Genomic DNA, 14,706 nt, shown 5'->3' on the forward strand with positions numbered 1-14,706 from the left:
TTCACAGGCTATCAGGCACATTGACATGATAGAGGACCACCAGTGACATGAACCAGAGGATAAAAATCATCACAATTTGCTATCAATGGCTGCTTTTCTTGGAATATGGTATTAAAAGGAAACAACTTCATTCCGACTATGAATTTGCATTAGAAATCCATAATAAAAATAAAGCTTAATATTATACAAATGGGTACAGCTCTCTATAGTGCTCTTGATGCAGATTAAGGTTAGACAGATTTTAGATGACAGTTATTTACCTCAATCTAGCACCATGTATGCACAAAAATAATTTATTTTATAGCTGCAGATATTAGCCAGAAAAAAGAGAAGAGAGGAAATCTTACAGTCTCACGTAAAATATAATTATGTCTGTTTTCCACTCCTTGGAAGGCAAACAAAGAAAAAAAAATGAATCTGCTGCTAGCACTTAATGGGACTTGTCTAAATGATATCAAACAAATAACAACCAGCAGCAATTCACTAACACCTTCACTTCTATTTTTTTCATTGGGGAATTCCAGAAACGTTCAGACCTTGTTGCCTTGAACACTTTCAATCCTACAGAGCAGGATTAGGCCCATGCCTGAGTATGCCTCTTTCTTTCAAGACCTTCAAAATATCAAGGAAAGAAAAATAAATAACACAGGCACTAATGCTTATTCTCCCTCTCCTGAAATGTTCGCCTTCCCCCCTGCTTCTCCCAAATCCTAATGCAATCACCACCAATCAACCAGGAAACTGTTGCTAAGTCTCGAATTTTGCAAGTTAGCAAGTAAAATAATAAAACAATGTTTTAACTGTCAGAGATCCTGGCTCGCAAAGTGCACTTTGGTCATTTCCTTTAATAACTGTAGTTTAGTAGTAATGATTTATAATAGTTCATAATATTCTACTAACTGTACTATATTAATAATACTAATACTTTGCCCTTGCCTAGCGTCTTCTGTCAGGAGGTATCAAAGCGGCACGCTCCGCTGTGAGGGAGGCATCGCTGCTCCCGTGGCCGGGATCGGGAACCACGGCTCCCAGCCGTGCCCGAGGTCAGGATTCCCGATCCCCAGCGCGGCACGGCAAGGCCACCAAGTCTGCCTGCGCTTCTCCTGCCGCAGTCCTCTGACAGCAGTCGAGTCTGATCGATGGGGCCGAAGATTTGATGTGATTCATTCCTTCTCGAAAAGCAAGGTTTGGCCAGTGGTTTGGGGGGCCGTGGTTTTGATGGGAAATACTGAGCAGGGTGGGGGGGTTTCCCTGCAATTGTGCAGTAAGTACCCTCCTGCCAGCATCCAGGCACACAGGGCAAAAGAGGAGCGATAAATATTTGCTGCGTCCATGCCCATGTCTCCAGCAGGAGATGGGTAAATGTAACATTTCTGTGTTGCTCACTCCGAAGACGGTGGCTACACCAGCTCTCGGGGAGTCCAAAAAGAAAGAGAGGGGGCACGAAGCATCGCCGGCATGGCAGAGATGACATGAAGGCTGGCCGGATGGCAGCGGCTGCATGGGGAAACATTTTGGAGGAGAAAACAGCCCCAGCCCTCCCCCTCAAACGATCAATTAAAAGCCATCCTTCTGCCGAGAGCGGGCGAGGACAGCAAATGAGGGCTGCGAGGAGCAGCGCCCGGCCGGGGTCTGCATGACAATTGATGGGAAGGGGAGGCCGGGGGAGGCAGCCCTATCCCTCCTCTCACCATGGTGATTAGGTATTCCGAGTGCGCCAGATAGCCCCAAATAACAGAAAGAGAAATATAAACTGGAGACCGGCAGATCCAAGGGAGGCCAGATGGCCCCGCAGCCGGCAGGGGCTGCTCCCATCCAGCCCTTCCCCACTTTTAACTGTTCAAACATTTCTTTATCCCGACAAGACAATTAAGCCAAACAGCATGGAAAGGAGTCTCTGCAACAGTTTGCAGAGGGAGAGGGAAGGTTGTTGCCAGAAAAGCAGGGAAAGGAGATGATTGCTGCGTGCTCCAAGACCTCCATGCAGCACACTTTACTCCACAAGGATGGTATGTATTTGGTGGAGCAACAGGGATGGATGCGTGGCTGTCATCCCTGCTACTGCCCATCTGCCTGCCCAGCCCTTCCAAAATTCCAGTGTTGCTTCTTCACTCCTACATCACGCAGGACACTGCATGACTACATGACTTTATTTCATTATTTTACAAATGGAGTTAAACTTGCAATTTCCCATGATCGTGGCTGAATATGATTAGCAACAAAGCATCACTTCACATTAAACCTCAAATTTTACTAGCCTTGGAAGTGGTGCATCCCAGAGGGAAGAGTTGTGAGCAATGGATGTGTGGACATGTGCATTCCCCCTCCAATACATTGTTCCACCACAAAAAGAAAAAACCTTCTTGCCCCCAGAACATGTACATAGACACACACAGCTCTCTACATAGGTCATAACACAAATCCCAGCACGGATCTGAGTGGGTGGGTGACTGCACATACAGCCCTCGATCTGATTTCCAAAGCACCACATTATTTTAGGAATTCATGCTGTGGTCATCATAGCCCTGATGTCCATCACCTGAAGTGTAATTTACATTTGATCAATAACAAACCAGTTGTTTCAAAAGGAAAACTAACTCCATGCTAGAGATGTTCTTTAAAACCCCAAAGTCTAACAAAGAGGTCACAAATACACCACATAACTTCTCCTGCAGACAAGAAATCAGTTGCAGCATAAACTATGTCCAAGGTGAAATATGATTATAAAAAAAATTAATAATCAAAATAATGTTATTATAATCATTCCTACTACCCTCAGCAGACCCAAAGGATGAGCAAGGATTGCAGCCTGCCCACAACTCAAATGTTCATCTCCTGGGCACAGCAGAAGCTGGGCAAGGGCCACCAGCAGAAGCAGAGAAACTAAGATTTTGAGAGCCAGACTCGGGTCAGAGGATGGAAACTGAATCAGTGGCCAGGATGCAGAAGATCACCTTCACAGTCAAAGACAACACTTGATGGAGACCAAGCAGCAGACAGTAATGGGAAAGCATCTTCTGTGGTCCCAGGGAGGCTGGTGGCCTGGGCTGCCCCTCTGCTCTGACAAGGTCCAGCTCTTTGCCAGGAGGTCCTGGCTTTTGCATCGACCTCTGCCTGCCACTTTGTGGGAATGCAGTGCCACAGGAACTGGGTACTATGACTGAAGGACACTGAGACAGGTTTTATTAGAAGTGAAAAAACAGGAATCTTTTTTTTTCCCTCTGATTTTAAAATAGGGCTATAGATCTCTTTTGCAGAAAGGAACATGTCATTTATTTCCACTCCTTCTAGGAATCTCAATTATTGTACGCTTATTAAAGCAAACCCATAAAATATGTCTTCCAGTGCCTTTAACACATGCTTTACAAGAAGCTCCTAAACTCTAACAAATGACATTATTTTTCTCAGTAAGCATGTAAGGGAATGAGCCCATCCAGTACAAGGTATGTCTGCTTATGCCTGGAAAGGCTCCACTTTTCCACATGTTCCCTGTATACTCCATCACTCTGGATGTTCTGAATACTCACATTTTACAGCAAGAGACAACTTATCTAAATGCAGACATTTCTGCCCAATTTGCTGATTAACAAAGAGTGCAGTCCCACCCAAAAGCACCCCAAAGATGTTGTCCCTTTGTGGGATGCAGGGTATGGGTCCAAGCACTATCCTGCTTTAAAAGTAAGGAAAGGTTTATGCAAAGGGCTGAGCAACCTTTACTGCACTGACATATCTCTTATGGGGCCAGGTGCCAATCTGGAATACTCTGGAACATATCACAAATAATTTTACTGAATTCTGCAAATTTCTTCCACTAGTGAAAGCAGGCTGAGACTTTCCTCCCATGCTGCAGAGGATTAAATAAGCACCTTCCAAACACTCCTTGACGTGCAAGTGTCTCACTTTGATTCTTGTTTTCTTGCAAAATCTTCCAAGGAAAAACCTATTTTTCAGGGAAGTTAAAACTTGGTGATTATATTTTATTAAAAAAAAAAAAAAAGCAGGGAGGCAGTTTCTCTAGAAAATCACCATTTAAGCTATGAGGTGAAACAAATATTTTAATGATCTATTCAAGAAAGGATCCTGTACAGTGAAATAGAAGACTACACAGGGCAATCATAGTAATTCAGCTTCCACATAACACAAACACTTTCAGCAATCTGAAAAATACACTGAAACGATGAAGCTCTGCAAACCTTAGACATGGGAAGGTGTTGCTGATCTAAGAAAATTTTACAATTTTTCCTTGTGGTCATAGAAAAGCCTAATTACATTTTTACCTTGAAGCTACAGCCACCTACCTGCTCCATAAGTAGCACAAGTAGGCATCTCTTACAGAGGGTTATATATAACAATTACACAAGGAATCCACAAAACTCCTCAGAGACAACAAACCCCTAAAGTACACTTTTCTACAAAAACTTCAAAAATGTATCTGCAAATGCTAATGCAAAAGAGGATCACCTTTCTATCTGCAAACTGCAGTCTCTCAAATTCTTCACTTCAGAAGTTTCCCTTTTCTGATGGCCAGCATCAAAGAGCATTTGGATCCTCTAAAAGCTCCATAACTTGCTCTCAGCCTTCAGCAAACACACTCATACGTGTGTATGCACACACCAAATAAACTCGCTGTCTTAATGGAGCGAAGTTTCCATCGTGCAGTAGCTATATGTGATGGGAATATGATACAGAGCCAACAGATGTATTTAGTGCACATCATCCTAGTAGCTATAGAAAAAATTTAATGTTGATGAAGTATCAGTATTCTACATTTGCTCTGCTGTACTGTGCAGAAAAGCATCTTAAAGAAACAATACAACAAAACACCTTCCACTTCTGCCCAAGTTTTCCAAGCTGCCTGCAAAGTTTTTCTTCTGCTTTCTTTCCCTGGCAAGTCCCCTGGCACGGCACTGGCAGAGGCACTAGCACTCCCTGTGTCTCTGCAAAGCCCCGCTGCTCCCAGAGTGGACCCGCGTTCGGCACGCGCTCTTGGCAAAGGCAGGGCACGGCGATGGATGTGGATGCGTCTGTCTGTCCACAGCTGTTCTCCATGTGGTCTAATTCATTTAACAGATTTACTTCTTTAAATGGGGTATCTGACAGGATTTTGCCAGCAAGATCCATAGCAGCTGATGCGCTCTAAATTCATTTAGCCAGCGGACCCTCTCCTCGGCCGCTATCTCTCGCAGTACTCTTGTGAGCAAGCTTCATTTTCCCAGCCAGGTTACATTGATAACGAAAAGATCATCAACAAAAATGTCTCTAAGCCTTGCCGTCTCACCTGTCTCCCCCATGGATAATTACATTACCAGCTCCCACGCATCCACATGTGCTCCCACCTATAGCCACTTTTCCTACAGACCCAAAAGGAGAGAGGAGATTCTGAACAATGAAAGGAGCTTACAGCACAAAAAGTAGCATGGTCGGGGGTGGATCAGAAGGAGAAGGGGGAGAGACACGAGAGATCACACTGGTACTGCAAGAAATACACGGCTCCTGCCATCAGTGGGAATTGTCCTACCCTCGCAAATAAAAGACACACTTGCAGCATATTTCAAAACCAAAGAGCGATGGATTTAAAAGGCAGGTTGATTTTATGATGACTTTTATTGAAAAGGTACGCTGGGTTTAGGCAGATGTCTTTTAGCATCGGTAAGTTAGCACAGTGCCTAATTCAAGGAGACAGCCTGAGGAAGCAGCGCCGACAGGGGAGAGAGAGCCACAATGTCTCTATTACTCTCCTTGGTATCATAAAGGGGAGAAGAAAAATCGCATCTGAAAGGGAGAGGAAGCAAGAGTGCAGCAGGTTTTTGTTTAAAAGAAAAAAGTAATAATAAAAACAACAACAATAATAAAATAGATTTCTATTAATAAAATTCAACAGAACAAAGGAGCCCATGTGAAAAGCAAACCACTTGCTCCTTGATTACATATCTGGGTTTACAGGAAAACTCTAATCATAAGTTAGCGCTCTTCCTTGGGGTACCACACTCTGTCGCCCCCAGACCACTCCCCATTGTGGGTCACCTCCCAGCTCTGCAAACCTGGAAGTCTGCACTTCATGAAGACAGCTCTGCCCCTCTGTGTAGGCAACTCCACAAGGGACAAGGTGATGGGGGAACAGGGAGTTACAGTCATGAACAAGGGGAATGGGTTCCTTCAGTCCAATAACTGGCTTGCTTTCCCAGCTCTTTTGAGCATATCACCTTTCAGTGGGCACCAAAACGGGGGAAACACTCAGAGAAAGCACACGATGAAACAACTTATTGAGCTGTAAAAACAATTTGTATTTGCCTTAAAGAAGGAGATCAGTGGTGAACAATATTCTAAAATTAACCAGAGGAAAAGGTACTTTTGTCCTAAGCTGAGGCATGAATCGTGACAGTCAGTAATGCATTTGCTCTAAAAATGGTGCTCATGAAGAAAAGGTCAGAAAGAAACACCTGAAGAAGCAGGGGGCACGTGCTTGCTGCAAGATTTGGGAAAGTTCCTGGCTACACATTCCAGCTGCATCCCTGTTTACACATATACATGTATCAGCACCTACAGCTTCACACTGGTGCATGGACAGCTTTCTGCAAGGTCAACATCACCTCTCCAGCTATGTGCTGGAAGGCGAGTTTCCTTCAAGAGCACCTCACCTTAAAATCTGTCAATATCCTTTTGGAACAACAAGGCAATATTGTATGGCTGAGCTCAGCAGGCAGGAAAGGCTGCTTTGCCTTTGCCTCCTGCAAATCTCACAGCACTGCGGGGCAGTCACCCGTTGGGTATCTCAACAAGTCACAATTAAAGAACCACCAAGTCAACAGAGGTACTTACATCTGTCACTTCTGTCTTCAGGACTGGATGAGGTCTCACGGTCAGAGATGAGGCCAGAAACAGCAAATATCTTCTTCCCTGTATCATCAACTTTGAGGGAGCCGGGGGAGCTGGAGGGGAGCTGGGTGCCAAACTCATACTCCTTCCCATCAGTGTCCGAGAAGCGCAGATGGGGCGAGTCAGTGTCGTGGCAGTTTTTCAGGCGCTTGGCCGGTGTAAAGGCTGACTGGTAGCTCTCCCGGTCTTCAGTGGATGCAAAGGGGCGGAAAGCCCCGACACCGCTGTGGTTCAACATACTGATCGGGGTGCAGTCCAGGTTGGGGGGTGCAAACTGGGGGTGAAGGTGAAGCAAGGATGGAGGAAAGTCACGGTTTGCAAATGCTCCCGGCACCCCGCCTTGGCGGTGATACATGGAGGCAAAAGTATATGAGCCATTGGTAAAGGGGATGTGCACGTCCTTATCTGCTGACACAGGGACCCCAAAAGGCCTCGGCTGCTGGCAGGGAATAGAAGCATCGCGGCTGGCTTCGGCAGTGGAGGCGAGAACCATCAGTGCTGGGGAGGCCAGTGGGTTGGGGAGATAGGGTGAGTTCTCCATCTTGAATGCTGCCCGGTGTAAGTCCATCGGAGTCTCTTTCCTCAGCAGGATCACAAGCAGAACGATCTTCCCCGGAAGGAAAGCAAAGCGATGCCTAGGGATGGAGCGGGGAAAATTACTGGAGCATCATCACCCTTTGAACACTGCAAGGAAACAGAAAGGGAAAGAAAACACAACCAATTAGGTTTCTGCGCTCATTTCTCCGGGATGCTCCAGCAGCAGAGTGGCCACATGTGTTACAAGCCACCGACCGGAGATGCGCCACTGTTCTCATTCAAGAAAATCAATAGACAACTTCACACACTAGTGGAGTCAGCCCTGGCCCTCTAGGTTAAAGGGTATCATCCAGTGCAGATGAATAAAAGGCAAACCAAACATAATAACATGCAGATTTAATAATGCACTAATAAAAAATATTCAATCTAAAATTAACATAGTAACTCCAAATTGTAAGTGGAATTTTATATGGGAAGTGGCATGTATACATAACACAATAAACTTAAGAAAACCCCCATATACACAACCCTGCTATTTGCTTGGGGGCTGGGGGTGTAGAACCAACATAAAAGTATCCATTGTACACAGTTACCCAAATCAGACAGCACACAGGGTTAGAACTGTACATGATGTTTGAGACATATGTAACTGACAGGTATTTTCTCTGGCTCTCACAGTACATATGGGTAGATGTGTGCTTGCACACACAGTACTCGATGCCATCATATGTATGTATGCACACCATTGGAATGTAGGAATGTGGCTCTCCCGGTGCACTTGTGTAACACACAAACACCCACGCGTGCACACACGGTCCCTGTGAGCCAAAGGAGAAGAGACTTCCCCAGTAAAATGCCTGGCGTCTCTGACAATATTTTAAATCATAATGGGTGCTTCTGCCATCTGATCTCTGCAAGTGTCTGCCTTTCGGGTCGGGGACAAGAGAGGATGGATCAGTAATTTTAGTTCCTAATGCACTCACTCTTAAGTAGATTTGTAAACTGCCCTGGATGTGCCATTAACATTTAGAGGAAAATGTTAACAAAATTTCTGCCTCGCATCTTGCTGAGCCTCCCAGGTTGGCTGCAACCACCCACCCAGCCACAACCCCCTCCCAGGGTGAAAGAAGGGAAAATCCTTCTTTCTCTATCTCCCCCAGTTTGCAGTGCCTTTTTGTGTTGTTATTTTCTCCCCCAATCAATCTCATGCCTTTTCTTTTAAGCTTCCGCCGCCTGCCATTCAGGCCCCACAACCCAGCTTAAAATACAAGGACTGTAACTTTGAAACAATATACTAGCCGCTGGAGCTCAAAGGGCTAGAAAAATCATATAATAATAAAAAGCTGTTACAAATTGTGCCTCTTAAATCCAGAGGGTCAAACATCTCAAATAAAACTTAGTGAAAGAGTGTCTCCCTAATGGAGTGCCTTTTGTACTCCATGAATGAGGGAGCCTAGGTTAACAAAGTGTATGAAATCCAGTCTGGGGCTTTAATGCAGTTCAGTGATAGCATTTCCTCTCTCCCATCCTGTACCCAGCCGCTCCACTGACTGTTATGAATTGTGAAGATGAGTGGACATCATCTCTCTGCTTCCTCATTTGGCACTCATCCTTAGAGACATCATTGCTAAATTACCAGATTATGTATCTCGCATTAACAGATTTGCTCTCTTCCAAATTTTAAATAACTTTCTCGTTGAGTTCTTGCCACAGACAGTGAGGGGGAGAGGAAGAGTGAGGGATGCCAAGGGCAGCCTGCTCAGCACTGCAGTCCTGGGTACACTTGCTCTGCTGCTTCACATGAGACTGATCAAAATCTGGAGGTCAGGAAACTGCAGCCACTGGTGAAGTCAGAATTTTTGGGAGCTTATATTACCATGTAAATATAAATATAAACATATATATATATATATACATGCACACACACAATTATATATTCAAAGAGATGCATGCAAATAAGCCACTGTTCTCAGAAATAAGCAATCATTCACATGGAAGCAAAACTGAGCAATCACAGAAAAACACAGATTTCCAGGGAAGAAAAAAAAAAGGCAACCACCTCTGCGTGCTTTTCTATTTTTACTTGTGCTTTCACACCATTACGTTAAATGTATTTCATAAATTAGTAATCTGGCCGCAACACTTGACACTCCTGTAGGATACTGTGAATCACTGTGGCCGTTTATTCGTTTGCAAACTTCATTACACCAGGAATAAATCAACACATTACAATATCTCAGCCAGCCAAATTTAATTTTTTTTCAGCTCCCACTTCCTTTTTCGTTCTCTCCTGCTCCCTTCTCACCCAGCACCTCCCCACCCCCCAGCAACATGGACAGATTAGGCTGCGGCAGACCAGTCATTATGAAAATCTATCGTTAATACACTCCCAATGTCAAAATGTCATAGATTTAAATACAGAACCCAAAAATAAGAAAACTAACTGACCTCCTTAATTAAAAAAATATGGATTGCAGGATAATCAACTGGAGGGAACATTTGGGTGCTGGGAAGGCAGTGGACACAGGTGGAGTGAGGAGCTGCTACTTTTCTGCCTCTATGCTGATTTTTTTTAATTTAGCACCTCGTGCAAATCCAGATTAAAATAACTCCAGCTATTGATCTGAGCAGTGGAATTGACATTAATTTTAGTTCACTTCTCACTTTGCAAAGGGATCAATAGGAAGTAATAACAGCTGACATCCCCGCTGAAAGGAGGAGAAAAGACGGGCTAGAGACAGAAATCGAAAAGCAACCAAATAAATCAGCAGCTACTTTTCCACGGCATCAGACAAACTCCAAACAGATTGCAAAAAGTCTTTGTTGAATTAACTAAACAAGGAGTAGAGCGAGGGAGGGTGGAGATCAATCTAGGAAGCTATACAAACTGTCTACCAAGTATGAAGGTTAGATGGACATACTGAAAACTAACTCTGAGTTTTTCAGTATTTTTTATGGCTACCAATATGCATACTTATTGTTTCTTAGAGATACCGTGTTTGAGGTGTACACAAATCACCTGTGTAATCATGTATGTTCCTAATAACGAGGCTAAACATGCCACGACCAAGGCAAATTGTATCAAGAGCCTTTAGCTTTGAACCATAAAAAAATCTCTCACCAAGAAACAAGTAGTAATCAGTTCTCTCTGGCTTAGTTTTGAATCCTCTGCTTACAAAGGTTGTGACATGGTGCTGCATAAGTTAAAAGGAAAGTCTGATAAAAGTAGGAGAAGCCATGACAGAGCTGCATTTATCAGGCATCACAAACACCCACCAAGTGGAGAAAACAGCAGTGACCACTGGTTATAAGTGTAAAACCCACTTGCTAATCAGCCTGCAAAGAAACGCGCTCATATGCAAGCACATGCACACCCCGAACACAGCCACCAGATCTGCAAATCTTTTACTAAATGTTACTCAGAGTTCCTATTACTAAATCACCTCTCTGCTATCGATTAAAATAAATAAAACACACCACTCTGGTTTCTACAACAGGTTGCATTTTTGTGGTCTCTCAACCATTTCCAAATGCTAGAGATTAAAGTAATGGGGCAAATTAACGTCTTTCTCCCTCCAGGAAAAAAAAAATAAAAGTTTTCTTGGGGAAAAAAAATTAATTAACAAGCTATAGGGGAGGAAAAAAGATTAAAACATTAAGAAATCCAGGAAAATTGATGATGCATGTAAATTAGGAAATACCCAGGAAAAAAAATTCCAGTATCCATTTACATTAAAAAGTTTTTCCCCATAAATGTCAAGTAGGAATTTAGAAATATGCTCTGCGCAGAAAAGCCAAAGATTATAAAACAAAATAATGCCAGCTGTTTGGGGATTTAAGTGCTCAAATGGATTATATATTTGAACCAAACTGGATTTCCTTATAATAAATAAAACAAATGCAAGCTAGAAAGCCAACAAAGGAGAGCTCTCATCACTGGATTAAGATACAAAGGAAAAACAGTTAATTTTTTTTCCAGCGCGTGAAATATGCCAACTGCAGCCGCACACACGGACAGCTGCCGTGGAAACCGGTTTAAGGGGGAAAAGAAAAAAATTAGGAGCGCTGTGAGCGGAGGAGGCGGCGGCGGGGCCGGGCGGAGTGGCTCCGGTCCCGGTCCCGGTCCTGGTCCCGCTCCCGGCCCTGGACTGCGCCCCGCTTCTCTTTGGCTGTAGACTTCTTCTTCAAAAATTATAGGGAAAAAAATTAAAACCCTTTTCATTTTATTTATTTTAAATTTTTTTAGGAAAAAAAAAAAAAAAAACGCGGGGAAAAGCCCCGGGGCCTGGAGGGCGCTCCCGCGGCGGCGGCTGCCAGAGGGAGGAAGCGCCGGGGGTTTGGGAAGAGGAAAACAGAGAAAGGAGAAAAAAAATCCCAACCCACAGCCTACCCATGGGTTTGCTGCCGCTTCGCCCCCGGCCCGAATTCCCGGCCCCGCTCCCGACTTGGCGAAATCCGAATGAAAACCGCGGGCGGCGTCGCTCCGGGGGCAGCCCCGCTCCGCCGGGCAGCGCGGGCGGCGGGCGCGCCCCGGCCCGGCACCGGCCCCGCACGGCCCCGCACGGCTCCGCACGCCCCCCGCGGGTGGCAGCCCGCTTGGCCGCCCCCGCTTTTTCTCTCCCGCCCGAGGAGATTGTTCAATAAACCCAAATAAAATAAAATCCGTCGGGGGTGAGCCCCGGGCTGGAGCCTACCAACATCGCCGAGCCCCGCCGCTCCGCGCTCCCCGCCGGCGCATTAAACAGGTGTTTGCGGGGCCGGGGCTGAGGACCCGGCCCGACCCGGCCCGGTTCTGCTCGGCTCGGCTCGGCTCGCTCCCACCCGGCCCCGCGGGTCCCGCCGGGAAGCGGCGATCGGGACGTAGCCGGGGCCGCTCCTCTCCTGCCGCCTCGGGAATTGTTCACTCCCGGGGAGGGCAGCGGGAGGGGGCACCGCCAGCCCTGTCCGTGCAGCCCGCTAAGTCGCCTTTCCACCCCTCCACTTTTTCTTCCTTTTTAAAACCCGAGTTACAAAGATCATCAAACGCGAAGATGCCCAGAGTTGTTTGGATTTATTGCAACAATCACTTACCATACACATTTCCTGTGTGGAAGGATAAGCATTCAATACAACTCTTTAAGTAGACAGTTCCTAATGATTTCATTGTGGTCAACCAGATGGTTTTTATGTATTTAGATCTGAAGGTGAAGAATTATTTTCCATGCTTCCAACCTATTTACAGACTTCCCTGGTCTAGAGCTGGGGTTGTTGGTTAAAAGAAAGAAAATCCTGCAATTTCTCGATCGCATCGCTGGATGATCCAGAAAGTTTTCTAAAGAACCTAAAGCAAAAACAGGGATAATTCCTTTCACCTCTTCTGGCTTTCCAAGCTACGCCATTCATATGTGGAGTAATTTTAGCTCATTCGTTGAATAACGCTGCCAATTTAAACCGCCTCTCTACCTTTGTTTTATCTGCAATAATAAAACCAGAACAACACCGCATGTGAGATCCAGGCACTTGGTTCCTACCTGGAAGCAGCCAGGGGCAAGGGCGGCAATCTTTTAGAGATGAAGGACCCGAAGAGGGGCGAGGACAAACTTCAGCCGCATCTAAAATTAAGCTAAGTGCGACTTACCAAAGAGTGGTCAAAAAAAAATTATCGGTCTTTGAGCGGGGATCGCGCATTTTTGGGGACGGCTTAAAACTAAAGTTTACCCGGGGACTGCGCGATCGCAAAAATGAAAGCTTCGGAGTAAATAAAATTACTGTCTGGGCAGTGTTGCTTGAACGCACAGAAACCCTGGCGGGCGTTTTGGATTTTGGTTGGTTTTTATATTTTGTTATTTTTTTCCCCCGATACTTTTATTGTAAAATAAGAGACTAAGTTTGTATGTTTTAAAGGGAAAAAAAAAAAAACCACAAACAAAAAAAATCCCAAACCAACAAACCCCTGGGTGGGTGCGAGGATCTGTTTATTTCCTTTGAAAAAAGTTTTTGTTTTGCAGCTGCTGTGAAATGAAATTGTCACTGCCCAGAGCGACCGCGGAGAGAGCAAGAGCCGGGAGCAGCGGAGGGAAGCGAGGAAATAACTGCCTGGCTTGCCCCACCAAAAATACGGAAGAAAAAAGAAAAGGGGGGGAAAAAAAAGAGTTTAAAAAATGCTATATATTTGGGAGCGAGGGATCGGTGCCGCTCTCCGGGTCCGGCCGGGCTCCCCCTCTCCGTGCGCGGTCCCCAGCCGGGCTGCCGCGGCGGTCCCCGGCACCTGATCCCCCTGGTGGCTACCGGTCCCCCTCGGAAAGCCACCGTGGGGGGGAGGATCCGGGCAGCTCGGGGCTCGCCGAGGGTGCGGGGGGGCCCCCTTTTATCTGCCTTTCCCCTCGGCATTACCATGCCGATCCCCACCCACCCGGCCCTCCCCGCGGCCGGCGCGGCTCCCGGCCGCCGCCGAGCTGCCCGGCTTCCCCGGCGCTGGGGAGGGAGAAGGAGGAAGAGGGAAAGGGCGCGGGGGCTGGGATAGAGGTAGGAGGGGGGGGGGGTTGAAACTTGCCCTGCAAAGTTTGCGTGTGGCCGGGCGGGCGCGGTGGCCGGTACTCACGGTGCGGCGGGCGGCGGGCGCTGCGCGGAGCTGGCGGCGTGCGGGGAGCGGGGCAGTCCCGGGCGTGCTGGCCCCGCTGCCCGCCCGCCGCTCGCATGAAGCAGCGCGGGAGGCGGCGGGGGTGCGAGGGAAGGAGCAGTGCTGCCTCTCAGTGCCGGCTCTCATCAGTGAATGAGCCTCCACTCTCCGAGGGGCTCCCGCCGCACACACACACGCACACACGCGCGCACACACACACACACACGCACACATACACTCTCACACACACGGAGCCGGGCTGAGCACTGCATACATTAGGGCACTCGGGCAGTATGGGAAATGCAGTCCAGGACCGGCGCCCACCCGCCGGCTGCCCGCCAGCCGTGGTCCCCGGAGTTGCCCAAACGGGGCGTCGGGAGCTGCTCCTCTCCCAGGGGCGCCGCTTCTCCCAGCCCCGCCGTGCTGGCTTCGCCCACCCGCCTGGCACCGGTTACATTTTCCACCGCGCAGCTCCCTCCCAAATTGCAGCGGGACGCTGCTGGGCCCCCTGAGCGGCAGCTTCCCCGCTTCGGGGCAGCCCGTACCCTTCCGGCCCTGAGGCAGCCGACTCCCCTCGGGATGCCCATGGGGACAAAGCCTTCCCTCGCGTACCCTGCGGCATCTTCTGGCATGGGATGGGCATGATTTCCATGGGTGGGCATCATCCCCAAACTTGCCTTAGACAGCCACGGCAG

General features: G+C 47.1%; 1 protein-coding gene across 10 annotated transcripts in view; it reads right to left on the reverse strand.

Moving 5' to 3' along the window:
* Positions 1-14,254, reverse strand: part of RNF220 (ring finger protein 220) — a 219,588-nt gene extending 205,334 nt beyond the window's left edge. Inside the window, exons 1-2 of one of the 10 annotated variants that reach the window (XM_085586306.1) lie at positions 13,994-14,254; positions 6,820-7,560 (exon numbers count right to left, since the gene is read on the reverse strand). In XM_085586306.1, coding sequence (XP_085442432.1) covers positions 6,820-7,444 — 625 coding nt within the window. In that variant the 5' untranslated portion in view covers positions 7,445-7,560; positions 13,994-14,254. Of the gene's footprint in view, positions 1-6,819; positions 7,561-12,483; positions 12,795-12,923; positions 13,654-13,945 lie in introns of those variants that run through there. The other 9 variants (XM_085586304.1, XM_085586303.1, XM_031505551.3 and 6 more) reach the window with 9 other exon arrangements.
* Between the last annotated feature and the right edge of the window lie 452 nt (positions 14,255-14,706).

The sequence above is a fragment of the Lonchura striata genome, chromosome 8 (genome assembly GCF_050655825.1).
Source record: "Lonchura striata isolate lonStrDom1 chromosome 8, ASM5065582v1, whole genome shotgun sequence".
In the NCBI taxonomy this organism is placed as follows: domain Eukaryota; kingdom Metazoa; phylum Chordata; class Aves; order Passeriformes; family Estrildidae; genus Lonchura; species Lonchura striata.